Source organism: Poecilia reticulata, linkage group LG3 (assembly GCF_000633615.1).
Source record: "Poecilia reticulata strain Guanapo linkage group LG3, Guppy_female_1.0+MT, whole genome shotgun sequence".
Lineage (NCBI taxonomy): Eukaryota > Metazoa > Chordata > Actinopteri > Cyprinodontiformes > Poeciliidae > Poecilia > Poecilia reticulata.
Genome location: NC_024333.1, coordinates 4,374,767 through 4,390,001, shown reverse-complemented (window position 1 = coordinate 4,390,001; position 15,235 = coordinate 4,374,767). Strand labels below are relative to the sequence as shown.

The 15,235-nt window shown below is 36.9% G+C and overlaps 1 protein-coding gene across 1 annotated transcript in view; it reads right to left on the bottom strand.

Moving 5' to 3' along the window:
- Window positions 1-15,235, bottom strand: part of itfg1 (integrin alpha FG-GAP repeat containing 1) — a 181,060-nt gene that overhangs the window by 80,827 nt on the left and 84,998 nt on the right. Inside the window, exons 11-12 of the mRNA XM_008404870.2 lie at window positions 1,993-2,143; window positions 773-881 (exon numbers count right to left, since the gene is read on the bottom strand). Of these exons, the coding sequence (XP_008403092.1) occupies window positions 773-881; window positions 1,993-2,143 (260 nt within the window). The remainder of the gene's footprint in view (window positions 1-772; window positions 882-1,992; window positions 2,144-15,235) is intronic.

Sequence of the window (15,235 nt, the reverse complement as noted above, 5' to 3'; positions counted from 1 at the left end):
TTTGTTTACAGAGACTTCATAATTCATTATATTTGTTGTTTCTGTTGTTTTTAAAAAAAATTTATTTAGGATATTTGAAATGTCTTCCAGGTCCAGTGTTAAACTTTAAACTCTAATGAACATTTTTCGATCTATGAGAATGTCTTCTGGCATTATTATGCCTTTATCATTATATCACTTAAAAATGGTCTCAAAACAACAATATTATAGTTTATCGCAATAACATCTGAGGCAATTTATCATCCAGCAAAATTTCCTATCATGACATGAGAAAATGTAAATAAACTCTGTATGTAAACTTTTGCAAGGCATTTTAATTTCAACTAAACTATATTAAAAACAATGTTGCAAATTATTTTTAAGCATTATTGAGGCCGATAGTGCAGAGTCAGGAAAAGTGGGCAGATTGTACATGTTGGGTTTTGGGACATAGTAGTTTTGTGTTTAAAATGTCCATTTTAACTTAATGGATTTGGAATTGAACACAGAGCACAAATGAGCTCCAGTCTGCAGCACCAACGGAGGAACTGCAGACAAAAAAAATCTGAATTATATGACAGATAATAGTTACGGCCATCTGCTCTCTAGATTGGGGAATAGACTTGCTTGTGTTTAATTGGTCTAGGAGGGGCTGTTATAGCAAATAAAAGAAAAACTAGTGTGTAATGTGCTGAAGACACTTTTAGAAAAAAAGGCCTTTTTTCTTTTGTTCAAATTGCTTCTTTTACACAAAGGAAGAGAAAGGAGAAAATCTGACCAGTAAGTCACTTACCCATCACTTTAACAAAATAGGCATCAGCTTCAAAATTGTTCTTCAATGCGTGGATCATTAAGTCGTCTTTGTCCTCTGCCTTGCTCAGGATGAGCATGTCTAATATTCCCTGTAAATGTAGATACAGGGAAGAAACAAAACACAAAGAGAAGTTTAGCCTCTGTAATTATAAGGACAGGGACATACTATGGATGCCCTTATGGATCACAACGTATATGAGGATCAATGACAAACTTCTGTTTTAGTCTAACATTTTACTCTGCTGCATGCGATAATGTAATGCAAACATGGTGAGAAATAAGGCCACAAAAAAACACAAATACATAAAAAAAAATCAGTAAATAAAAAGGGCTGTAAAAGAACTCAAGTGTTGATGATAGCGATGCAAGTTATTAATGAGTTTATCAAAAGTTTGTTTGATCTTATTGATTGACAAACAATTAACTGATAAGTGGGCATTTTCTTAAAACCTTTTAAAAGTTTTCTTTCTCTTTATAGACTTTCTATACCATGAAGGACTACATTTTTCATACTATGCTGAATTTAAGAAAGGAAGCACATTATTATATTTAAAAAAAATTTTGTCAGCTATTAAATAATAGCTGACACAAAAGTATTAAATAATCACTGAATAAACACAAACTCATAGTTTTCTCACATTTAACTTTGACATATTTGTAAAATATAACAAAACAGGAAGGAATGCCCCGCCATCTTTATTCCTGTATCAACTCGATCTGCGTAAGGATGACCAGCGGCGCCTTCTTCTGGATGGCAGCCACACAACAACACTCAAAGAAGGTCTTTGAAAACGTTACTAGTTAATCAGTTGGAACTAATTTTAATCTAATAAATCATTAATTGACAATTAATCATACGTAAACCAATTGTTTGCATCCCTGGTTGAGAAGCTTTTGATTTGATTAGTGACAATAATCTAAGGAAACAATCTGCTAAAACCAAATATGGAACAAAAAGGAAGACATATATACATAAACACTTTGTAGTGGTAGACAGAAATCTAATACTACACTTTTATTAACTCAAGATTCAAAATATTTTTGTTTACTTTATTTAGCAATGTTTAAATTCTCACAAAGTCTGATACGTTTATTAGATATTTCAACTGGGTAAAGATAGCAGATATTCATTATTGGTGAACTGGGAACAGAGTACCGCAAGGAAAAAGCAGCGTATTATAATAAAGATCCTCTACTCACGTCCTCATAGATGTCAAAGAAAGTAGCCATGACGGCCTTCTGGATCGCTGCCAGATCCATTTGGTCCCAGTGGATGCGGAACATTCGTCCCACGCTGCTGCAGTTGGGAACGTTACAGGGAACGTTCTCCAACAGGAAGGCCCGCTGATCACTGTGGAGACCAGAAATAAATACTCTTTCTTATTTACATCTAACAAGGTGATGGTGAGGTTACCACTGATTGAGCCAAGCAATTCAAGACATCTATAAATTTGTGTTGACTTTTCAATTGAACAGCAATTCTTGATTTTACTTTACTATACTTTTATTTATATGGCACATTTTCAGGAAGAAGGCAAATCAAAGCGCTTTACATGAATTAGAAAGAAATACAACAAAACAACAAACCAAAAGAAAGCGCAAAAGAAGAGAAAAGGAAAACGAAAAAGACTATAACCTCATGTTTAAGAATAAGTAATATATGATTTCTAAACTAGTAGGGGTTCCTCTAGATTCTTATTCTGATTATGTTAACCTAAGGTAATGAGCAGTTTTTCTAGATAAACTAATAAGTATTGAAAACAATGTCACAAAAGAATTTGTTTGCAACCAGAAGATACACACACACAAAAAATTACTTTGTAAAAAATAGAGTAATCCTTATACTGTTAGTGTCATTCTTTGTAGAAATGTTATACACATACTGCATAAAAACGCCTAGGAAAACCTGCTAAAGTCAAAATGTTTTTAATTACCCAAATATTTTAGAACATTGCTTAATTCTTTAGCATTTTTGGCTAAAGTTATTAAGAGTCACAGTGAACTATGTAAAGAACCATAAACAGGTTAGAGGGTCCTGGATTAGACCCTAAAACATTAAGGACGTGAGGTTGAACATGAGGGCTTTCTTAGGCTGCAGTTATGAGAAAATGTGAACAAAACCTTCAACTGCTCTTGTACCCAAATAAAGACAGTGTGTGTCTTAGTTCAGGTAAAACTAAGGTGCACGCAAAAATAGAACCTATGTTTCCTCATCCCCCTTCAATGTAGCTCCTCTGATCAAATTTAAAACACGTTATTATTTTATTGCTTTGCATCTGTTGTTGTAAACACATGTGGCCTTGTTCTGTAAATGTAGGCAGACTGTGATTGATTTCCTGGAACTAAATGAAATCCCTACAGCTCTAACCTTTTTTCTTCCTTTCACCACATCTACCTTTTCAGACTGTTTCAACACCATCTTGTTTCCCTCTGGGGAACCGAACTGACCTCTTTCTACTTCTGTTTGGGAAAGTTGCTTCACACATACTTATACTCTACAAACAAAGAGGTAGAAATAGTACATTTTATACTCCATTCAGGAGATGATGCAACTAAATCATGAGGTGCTTCTATAAGATATCATATTAGACAAAATGATTTCTGTATTACAATACAATAAGAGTGCAGTACCTTCTGACAATCCGAATGTTTAGTTTCTTTAGTAATCAGCATTCTTTATAAATAAAGATATTGATACTATTCAAATATGATTCATTTTAAGTGGAAATAATGTTGAATCTGAAATCATTTAACAAATAATATGAAAGTTTTATAGCATGAAAAAGATTTTTTGTAATTTTTACCTAAATGTATTTGAAGCACTGCATCTGACATAAAAGAAGCTAGAAATCCGCTGTAGGTTAGAGGTTTAACATTACGATGTAGTACAAGAGCTCACATATAAAAAAAAAATCATATCACTTAAGCCTTCTTTAAAACTAGTTAGAACTGACTATCGCCAGTATTGTTTTGAGACAAAAAAAAAATCAAGAAAAAGTAGAACAAGAATGCAGCAACCTGTCTTTTAACCAACTCCTCAAGACGTGAGGAGTTGGTTGAACCCTGTTTTATCCTCTTTACATTGGCTTCCTGTCCATTTTAGAATTGATTTTACATTTTTAATTCTCTTAATGGCCTTGCCCCACCTTATTTATCTGAATCTTTAAGTCTTCCTCTATGAAGGAGATCCCTGATGTCATCAAATCAACTTTTATTGTCCCACAGACTAAGCTAAAGCACTGAGGTGAAGAGGCTTTTCCAATGGCAGCACCTCAACACTGGAACAAACTCCACATAGACCTTTGCTCCACCCAGACATTTTTAAGTTTAAGCTCAAGACTTATTTCTTTAGACAGGATTTTAATACCAGGTAGATTGGTGCCATTTTTCCTTATCTATATTGTTGGTTTTGCATTTTCTTTTTCTTGTGATTTGTTAGTTCTTAGTTAAGCGCTGTACCAACCAACCAACCAACCAACCAACCAACCAACCAACCAACCAACCAACCAACCAAATATGCCTGACATTAACAATTAACTTTATTAAAACTTGTTAATTGTCTGTATGTTCTATCTCCATCTGAGACCAAAACCTGCTCTAGAGAGCTCCATGGTAACATCTCGTCTAACAGAGGTCGAATAAGGTAAGTGGATAAGGGCTGTAATGACTTTAGCCATGATTGTACACAAAGAGTTTGAGATGTGCTAAAAGGTCATTCTGTGTCACCCATGAACAACACAACCCAGTCAATACAGGTACACACAAGAATCCACTGATGCAGCAACGATATTGCTTTCTGTTGTTGCTGGGGACTGATTGCGGTTCAGTTGACTTGACCGGTACATATTCAGCACCTCAAGCCTCTGAAAGATGGTCCACCATGTGAGAATGTGTTGGTCTCAATGCGAAGAAAGAAACGTGCAGATACAGAAACCCACCAGGCTGAACTTTAGAAGGCATTTGGTTGTCCACTAATGTCTGTTTGCTCTTTCTGAGAGTCGGGTACTTCAAAGGAGTCCTTTCCGAGCCCTGCAGGGGTTGCGCTGGTGAGATGAACTCAAGGTCATTATGCGACACACACACACTCACACACACATGCTTCTGCCAAGACACAGAAACAGCATAGCTTGCTGTATCTTGCTTGTGTGGCCAGCAGCAGACTGCAACCTTTGCTTTTTTTGTTGTTTGTTTTTATGCGCATAAAATCACAGACTGTCTGCAGTTTTTAAGGATACTCCTACTGTGTCCTACAAACTTGAATAAGGATGATAACATGGAGAAATAAAACTGGGTTTCTTTGGCATCTTTGTTCACAATTTAAAAGGACTACACTGTAAATGTGATTAAAACTACTTGGCAGCCTTGTTAGTACTTTGTAAAAGCTGTGGACTTAAAAGGTAGAAGAATTATTTATCCTGTTTGTCCTCCAGGTGTTAAGCAGCAATAATCATTAGCATCATTTTATCGTCTGTTGCTAACTAAGCCAATCTTTTGAGGTGTACAATATTTCATTTCAAGATTGTTAAAAAATTTGTACATATTTTGACGTATATAACTACAGACACGCTTATTTATATCATTATGAAATAACTGATCAAACTTCTAAGGTTCATTTCAGAATGTAGAAATCAAGTCTGTAAACTGAAGACGTATGGAACTACAAAGGACATGTAAGATATGCTTATAATCCTAAGATTTCGAATGTTGCCATGTTGTTTCTGATTCCGTTCCAAAGACACCATTCACAGATCATCCCAAAATATCCTTCTGTCAGAAGGTGGGAGAGAAGACTTTGATGATTCTGGATGCAAAGATCTAAAACGGTGTATATATTTTTTACTGGAGCATTATAATGCTAGCTGTGGAAATTTGAGTTGAAAGTTGAAATACCACATCATGTAATAAAAATCAAGCATCAGCAAGAACCGTTTCTCACAAAAGTGAAGGTATAATCTCTAACCTATGCCTTGTGCTCGTTCAGTATGCCAACAGCAGTGTGGATGTCTAAGGTTGTGTGCCTGGGGGCTTTGATTATAACATGACTTCTGTGTCAGGACTTGTGTTTTTTTTTCAATTTCTTTTTTTTATTTCGAGTATGTAAGGAATCTTCCACGTTTTCTTTCTCTACCCACCTCCACTCTAATTGGACTCTGGAGGAGAAGTCGGCTGGTAGGAGGACATCCAGCTAATCATGCCCATGACCCTTTTCTTTCTCTACCATAAGCGTTCAAGGAGGACACTACCTGCCTGTCTTTGCACTTTCCAGCATTCACTAATCAGTAAACTTGATCATGGTGAATGTCTGGACTAATCTGACTACCTCACTTATGATGCCCCCCCACCACCTTGCCCACCATCTAATTTCTTCTGGGGTTTTTTTGTTCTTCACCAGCTCCACTTCAACACCGTCAAGCTCAAGGGAAAATACTTCAGTTTCCATTTTTACTTTCATGTTCTACTTCAGTCACGTGACCAAAGACTCAACTGAATGCTTTCCGGCTTTGGATTAGTTTTATGAATGGTCAAAATGTTTGAAAATTCTGTTTTTTTCAACATACTTATCTATTTCTTTAACTGAATGACTTTCAGTTTTTTGGAAAAGAGTCCTTTACCTCTCTTTTCAGTTTGCCTTGGTGAAAACCTACCGTCTAAATCAGTGTTTATCAACCTTTTTTGGGCCAGCGCCCCCTAGCCCTTATCCAGGTCCCTCACCACCCCCCACCAAAGAATTTGCAGGCTACTTTGCACTGACCATTATTTTATCATTAATATTACTATCACTATTRTAGATGTTTTGGTTTTTATGCTTGTTTCTGTATTTATCATCAAAAATAATTTCCCAGAGAACAAAAAAGCCATGGGAATAGAAATTTTCACAGGCGTCTACGAAAAATGCAATGAACATTCAAGTTAAAATTGGTAGGCCCAGCAGCAGCCAATCAGAGTGGAAAAAATATTCTTATTTTGTGCCATTTTCTAGTTGTTAAATATTCCACAAAATGACCAGATAAAAGATGTWCAACATGCCAGTTTAAACTTTGAACTATTTGCAAAACGACTGAGCTCTGCAACATTAAAACATGGATAGAACTGTAACTACATTAATCATAACTCTTCTTCTCCTCAGTGTTTGTCAGTTTCTGGTGGTGCAGCTCTGTGCTGCCTTCAGGAGAATGGGACATCAGAGTATCATCCATAAAATTTCACCCACATGGCATTTATTGTGCAAACCAGAGCTTTCAGAGGAAAAACAAAAGTTCCARRTCCTTTTAATGCCATACAAATATGAGACAGAAACATGGATTATATCTTTATATAGACCTGTCTATTGATTTATAGATTCATAGTTTTCCTGGACAGAAATTACAAAGAACAAATCTGGTTCTTAATCAAATCCTAATGAGTCAAATTGAAAGTACCATGGAGTCACTGAACACCACCATGACATTAACACTGACATGAAAAATAATATTGAAAAAATAAATATATCAAATCTAATTAAAAACATAAATAAGTGATAAGTTCTTTACTGTTATGGTCTGTAAGATATTTATTCTCAGTACTAGATATGGTCTCAACAAACCCATGACATTTCAACAATATTATTTTACCTTTTATCTGGAAATAGTGTGTTTATTATTGCCATACAGTCCTCTGTATTAAGTATTGCTCGAAAGGTCTTGCCATACCAGTTTATTCCTCTGTATTTACTTTAGTTTCTTAGTTTATTCTTGCATTTTGTTCTTCATTGATTTCCATTTAGTTTCATTTGATTAGTATTATCCTGTCTTGGTTTATTGCTATGTCCATTTTAGTTTCTTTCCTGTTGCTAGATTTATTTTATCACTTATTGACCATCAGTAATCTTCACTCATCACCTGCTGCGCCGCCTAATTGTCATGTTTCACATCATGTGTTGATTTTTCACTGTTCAGCGTCGGATTCTCTGTTTTTATGCTATAATTCACATCTAGTTCGTTGCTCCGTTTTATGTCCCGCTTCTCCCGTTTCAGAGTTTTGTGCAATGTGCGCATCTTTTTTTTTTTTTACCCCCTAAGGTGCAAGGCGGTCGGGAAACATATCAATGGGGAAAAGGCAGACTGACATAAACCTTTTAAAACAACAGAAACAATTTCTGCATTCTGATTATTGAAATTTTAAAGTGCTGTGTTGTTCTATCACCCCCGTTTCATACCGGACCACTTACAGCACCGGTGTTAACGCTATACAGTGAACGCTCTCTATCGTGGTATCACCCATGGAGGGATTTCTTTATTTCTTTATTTAAATTGGTTCATTTTTCTGAGGGATACACAGTGAGGGTGTCGTGATTTTAGCTACCAGTAGCAGGAGAAGGGAGCTGCGCCAAGAAGCTAACAGAAGCTAACAAACACTGAATAGAAGAAGAGCTGCCATTGATACAGTTGCAACCAAGCATGATTTAATGTTACACAATACAGTTTTACCAAGTTGCTCAAAGTCTAAACTGGCATTGTTGTGCATTTAAGGTGTAAAGTTTACCTTCGACCAAACGTCCCCCAAAGGCATCCCAGCGCCCCCCTTTTGTAAAAATGTCCGCCAGCACCCCCTGCCGTCCTCTGAACGCCCACTGGGGGGTGGTACCGCCCACGTTGAGAACCGCTAGTCTAAATCTTAAAGGTAAATTCCGAATGCTTAGAAACAGAGTTGGGTATTAATATAGTAATACTATAAGTAGGAGTTGTTCTGAATGCAGTAATTAAAGACTCAAAATTACAGATGACCTTCACATGATTTAAAATGGTGTTACATTTATTGATGCTTTCTGTATCTGCTGCTGTCATTCCTGCTGTGTAGTGGTATATGTTTCACTACAGACACCTGCTCAATAGGAGAGGAAATACAATGAGTGCAAGTCAAATACAGTGGAAGTCAGAGAGAAATAAAAAAAAAGACCAAAAAAAGAAACGGAAGCAGAGCGGACTAGATATTGAAGAGTTTGTGACAACATGAAGATGTTACCCAATTGGTAGACGACTTGGCCTTAAGTGCCTTGCTCAAGACTACACTGACATGTGGCAAGAGGGAGCTGAAATCAAACCCACCGCTTTCAGATTTCAAAATGAGTACTCTACTCATTGAAACATGGACACTCGCAGTCAGACAATAATCCATTGAGGACACAAACATTTTCCCAACCATCCCTTTTTGTTCCCAAAGGCCCAGATGGGACTTTCTACAATCTCCCAGTATAAATTTTCCTATATAAATTGGCCAACGCTGCAGATGTACCATCACCGGCTTATTACTTGATAAGAAGAGGATGAAGGAGTCGTGGCTGAAAGCTGGCCGAAGGAAAGAAGAGGGCATGTCCACTCAGATGGACAGTGATACATTTTTGGGTCTCCGGGCTGTTGTGGTTTCTCATTCTCGGACCCTGCAGTGAGGAACAGAAGTGGTGACTCATGTTGTCACAATCAAAGTCAAACAGTGTTCTCTGGCATCGTCACTGCTCTGTACGGTCCGCCTGCTCTCACTGACTCCTTTAGTTCCACGTCATCTCTCCGTGGCTTGGTGCTCCCTTTACCACGGTGCTATGGAGTCTCTGCATTCAATGGTTTTGTCTTCTTGTTTTGATAACATTCATCATCAAGGATTAACAGAAAATGAAGAAGTGTAAAGCATATCAACATAAGACTCCATTCTTACTGTATCCCTTTTCCTAATAAAGAGCTATAAGGCACATGAAATGTGTAGTGCAATTCATGTCATTGGTCGGGTTATGGTGATTTTCCTATCAACCAACGCAGGGACACTCTACAGCTGCTAAAATGGTGGCAGGCAGAGGGAAAATGCCACAGAAAAAAGTGCTTTAATCTGGGTATGAAACGAAGCATTCAAGTTAAGAACTCCATCTGTGCTGCGCATACAGTAACATCTATGCCTTAAACACAGACTTTCCTCACTTCTATCTAGTTTCTGATGTAGCAACAGACAGCAAGTTAACCTCACAATGAACTGAACGGGGGCCTTGGAGAAAAAAAAAAGGAAAGAACAACAGCTGTGGTATCTGTTTTGTTAGCTTATGATGGATAATCCTACTTTATGATGGATGGACCTACTTTCGAGGAGTCAACAAAGGATGTACACTTAAGTGGCTCAACTACTCAAGTCTCTTCAAAACATGAGCAAGATGAGTGATCTTTTCAGAATGCCTCTTTAGAAAATGTAAATTGCAAACGTCCTCTCTCTTTGTTTGGTTTCTAGAAAGCTGCTTAGTTTCAATTGTTTCAAGTGATCTGAGGTTAAACCGGACTGAACATTTTTGGAAAGTGGCTGCAGAAAACAAACAAGGCAAATGTCTCATGCTACTCACCCTTACACTGTGGTATTAGCTACAACCCCAGAAGACAAACAGAGCCACCCTGCTTCCAATATACAGAGAAGGATGGATTTTAAATGGCATTGCCTAGCAACAGCCTCCTAAGCTTTTGGCAGCTGCTATGTTGGACTGAATACTGATAGATGGAAACGTGCACAGACACATGGCTCTATATACACTTACAGAAAAACTAACGCTCATTTAATGGAGACCAGGCATAGGCCAGGATGAGATTCTCACGGTTTAAAACAAAACTGTTTGACATGATCTCATTGGTTTTATTCAAATAATACATAACTACTCAATTACTATTTCTGTGAAAATAATATAACATTGCATTTAACAGTTATAATTGACGTTATAAATGACCACTGTTAGATTTGAACATAAGATCTTAATAGATCTAAATATTAGAAAATATTGGGTTAATATTTAATACCACAATGATTGATGCAATTATCTACAGTTTTCCTCACTATTCTCCCTGAGTTTCAGAGTCTTGCTTAATAAATCTAAATCAAAGATGAATATAAACAACAGTTTATTGACCAAATATTTTACTGTCAAGCACAAATATAATGCATTGTGTATAGGTCTCGCGAGCCGAATGACACCAGCTATCCAAACAGCTAAACAGAACGAAAGCAGAAACTCCAGACTCAGGAATGACGTCTTGAAGTATTTACTGACATCAATTTTCTGTGAAACTGTAACAGGATAACAAAGAAATACATATAAGTATTGTTGCTGTAGTAACGTCAAAATCACTACATATACCGTTTTATACAGACTAGTTGTCTGAGTTAGCTTAGAATCAGGTCAAATTTACTTCTAACAGAAAAATACATAATTTCTCTAAATGAAGATGCCTGCAATAACTATTCTCATATGTAAATAATTCAACTTATAATACTTACAGATGATGCTTTAGCAAGCAAGAAAACAACGTAAGCAGGACTGAGGAACTGCCATGCGGCTGAAACTATGCTGTACTTCCTGTTTTCTACTTTCCCTACTGCAGTGGTTCTTAACCTTTTTTGAGGTACCGAACCCACCAGTTTCATATGCGCACGCACTGAACCCTTCTGTAGTGATAAATAAAATATGATTTCCCCCCCCCCCCCAAATTCAAGACATAGGGGTGACCCAACTAGAGTCTAGTTGGTGACCCAACTAGACTCTAGTCTAGTTATTCAAAATATAGTCAGTGTTTTCAGCTAAGTTGAGCTGACTGTCCAGGAACAACCCATGGTATTTAAAATTGTTCACAGTTTCGACAGGTTGGCCATCGAGAGAAACTGGAACCTCTTTAAGGTCTTGTTTAGAATCATTTAATTAGCTCTACATTCTAAAGAGAATGACAAATTAATAATAAATAATAAAGACTTTGCGGTATTCTGATTTAGTAATGTAATTATATTAGTTGTGTTACCACCCCGACGCCACTAGAGGCAGTACCAACCCCAAAAAGATGCGACTAAGGAGCAAATTTAGAAGTACACCAAAAGCTACAGAATTTGGCAAAAACTGTGAGCTTTGCTGAAGTAATTAAAGACACAAGTTCAAATCCAGTGGTGGAGAAAGTACTCAAAAAATTTACTTAAGTAAAAGTACAAATACACAGACAAAAATGTACTTAAGTAAAAGTCAAAGTACCACATTAACATTTTACTTAAGTAAAAGTAAAAAAGTCCTGGCTTTTAAAAATACTTAAGTATTAAAAGTAAAAGTACTTGCTGAATGCATCACCTAATCGCTAATATCATTAAGTGTACCAATCGTATTTAATTTTAATACATCAGAAATGTGCCATTTTAATGAACAATACCACAGATAAAGCATGTTTTTGTTGTGTTTACTCTGTAACATAGTTTCGACTTAGATATGTGATTCTATGCATCATAATTTCAGGGATGGAAACATCTCGTCTCCTGTCCTAACATAGCATGAACTTCACTTTTCTTGCCACACATTTATTTTGGAAGAAATCCAACTGGCAGAGGAGGACATGGAACCAAGGAGCCTTGTAGCAGAGTTGTAGTCTAGACCACTGAACCCAAGACCAAATCAAAACCAGCACCCCATGCTACATGACAATAAAATTAAGTGCACCGATCAAAATTGCTTCTCAAATTGATCTGAAAGATCCACATTCCCATAAAAACACCTAGATATTAAATACTTAGAGCTGAAATAAATTTAACCAGTGACAATTCAAACTCTTCTTCATTCTGTTTTGCTTTCATCTCTGTGCCACAATACACAGAGGTCTCCTGCCATCCCTAAAAAAATAACACCCTGGGCGGTTGCCCATATTGCCAATGTCAGAAATAATAATTGTCTGCACCATTAAACATAGCAATTAACAACGCTCAACTATGAACACTGTCCAAGGCCCAATAAGCAAGAAGTAACCAAGCAGGAGGAGCACCGTGACTGTTCTCATCCTCCCTCCTGCTGCAACGTCTTCCACCATGACAGGTGACGAAAACAAAGAGCAATGAGCATGCTCTGCGTTCTTACGTTCTTGTTTTATTTATTCGCCAATTAAATATAAAGATATTTTAATGAAATAAAATAGCTACTGCAGTGTACGCAGAGCATTACAAGAACAAAGAACGGCTCTCAATGAGGCTTCAGCACTATAGGACTTGGTCAAGATCCGATTCGGATCGTTCCTGAATGTCATATTACTATATTGCACTTTGGTCACAGCGTTGTCCAATATATGCAACACCTCAGTCAACACCTCCACACAGTAATTCAGYGCATGAGTGGCAACCTTTTTTCATCGCAGATGCAATATGTGTCTCAGTCAGTACAGCTAGCTTTGCTAGCATCACGTCCACGGAGCTTACCTTTCTTTAAGCTTTCCTTCCAAGTGAAGTTAAAAATTGGACGAAGTCCCACCGTCTGTGAAAGCGAAGCGCTGCTGATTTTACATGTCGCCATATCTTATGATTTATGCAGCGTTATTATATTACTGACACTCAGAGGAAACCACTGCGCATGTCTGGAGCTCCGCGTGGGAGTAAAGGGGGAGCCGATGGGTGACAACAGACACTAAGTCACGTTATTGCTTGGATTTTACGGCGCCACCTTAAGTCCCTGAACTTCACATTTTAACGGAAAAAAAGAGCAATGCAACTTGGATGTAACGAGTAACGCGACAGTTTTGTAGAAATGTAGTGAAGTAGAAAGTACAGATACTTACTGTAAAATGTAGTGGAGTAAAAGTAGAAAGTACCCATTATTAAATCTACTTAAGTAAAGTACAGATACATGAAAATTGTACTTAAGTACAGTTACTTCCCACCACTGTTCAGTTACTTCCCACCACTGTTCAAATCCATGCTGAGAGTGAAGCTCCTTCAATCAGTGCTCCTTCAATTGGCTAAGCAATGTAACGTGATCCTCTGCAGCAAGTGATGGCAAAGCGGGGCGTCATCACGTCTTTACACAAGTGTGTCTTTACCTCCGCGGCAGAGGCTCCGCCGAACCCGAGACCGACTCATCGAACCCAGGTTAAGAACCACTGCCCTACTGCTTTTTGACAACTTCCAAAAATGACCACTAGATGGCATTGTTTAGCGCAAATAAGATAACAAAACAGTGAACATAACACATTGTAACTGAAATGTTAGTAGCTGCATTTCCATTGTCCGTATAATAGGGTAGTTCGATACTTTCAAAGTAAATCTAATTAATGAAAACATGCCAATTTCGAAAAAACTCTTTTATGAGAAAAGGTTTTGGCACTAGGATGAAATATTTTGTTGGCCGTATCGAAATTGGTTTATTTCGCAAATCTGCAAGGGAAACACCTTTTACACATCACAAGAGTCACATGATCAACATCAGGACGTGGCCTCTGGCCCAAACCATGATGAAGAATGCAACAGGAAGTGAATGGAGAATCATGTCATTATGTTTTTAAATGACTTAATGTGTGAACAACATTATTCACCAGTGATTTTAATTGGATTTATTTAATGGAAACACCTCAATTGCAAAACTGTGTTTTTTTCAACATTAGCGGAACATTGACAACGTTTTTTGTAACGCAAATGCAGCTATAGTCAGTTAAACATGTTTGTAAATCATATACAGAGAAGCTGTAACTGGGATTTTAAGCTGATTTTAGCTAGTTTGTCAGCTATCTGCTCAGGCTCAACCTGCAGTCAGTTGACTAACTGCAGTCTTTAAAACAAGGTGATGGATAGTGCTTTTTTTTCTAGACCATTACTCTCTGTGTTTCCTCAATCAAAAATATTTTTTAAATGGTCAAATTTGTCTTGTGAGAGACAGCAAAGTCTTCTTTCTTCCAACTAAACAGCTAAGAGTAACAGGTGGGGGAGGAGCAACACTGTGTTAATTATAGAAGTAGAAAATTCTGCTCACAAACCACTTTTATTTTAAACCCTTGGGAAGGTATGAGTAATTAATGTATTAATTTTGTTTTGTTACTGTTTTGAAACCCTCTGTGTGTCTTTACTAATGGGCTGAACTGGAATTGGCTGCTGTAAAGCACTTATTCATTAAAAGTAAAAAGACAAGACATGTTGAGAAAAAGGAATGTTCACAAGGTAATTGAAAGCAGGGGTGTGCTCAGCTGGTCCTCAAGGGTCAGAGTCCTCCAGGTTTTAGACATGTCCCTGGTCCAACACAGCAGCTTTAAGTGGTTGAATTACTTCTTCAACATGGTTCAACAGATTTTAACCATCATTAGATTCAGGTGGGCTGAACCGGGAGAACAAAATACAACATGCAGGATTGACGGAACAGAAATTTTAAAGAGAAAATTAAACAATTAAAGTGGCTATTGCTATTTATTATTATTATTATTATTATTATTTTGCTTAAGTTTAAAAATCATTCATCTATCATCAAATATAAATGCTTACATTTAAAATTTCTTACATCCAAAACATGAATTTGCATCTGTGATATCACATTACATGTTTTCTATGTAGTATTGCACACATTCACTCTAATTGCCGTAAAGTAGTTTTATTAAAGTAAGTCAGTAGATAATTTATAACTGAGAAAGTAAAAGAGCCTTTAAATGATACTGTTTTCCCA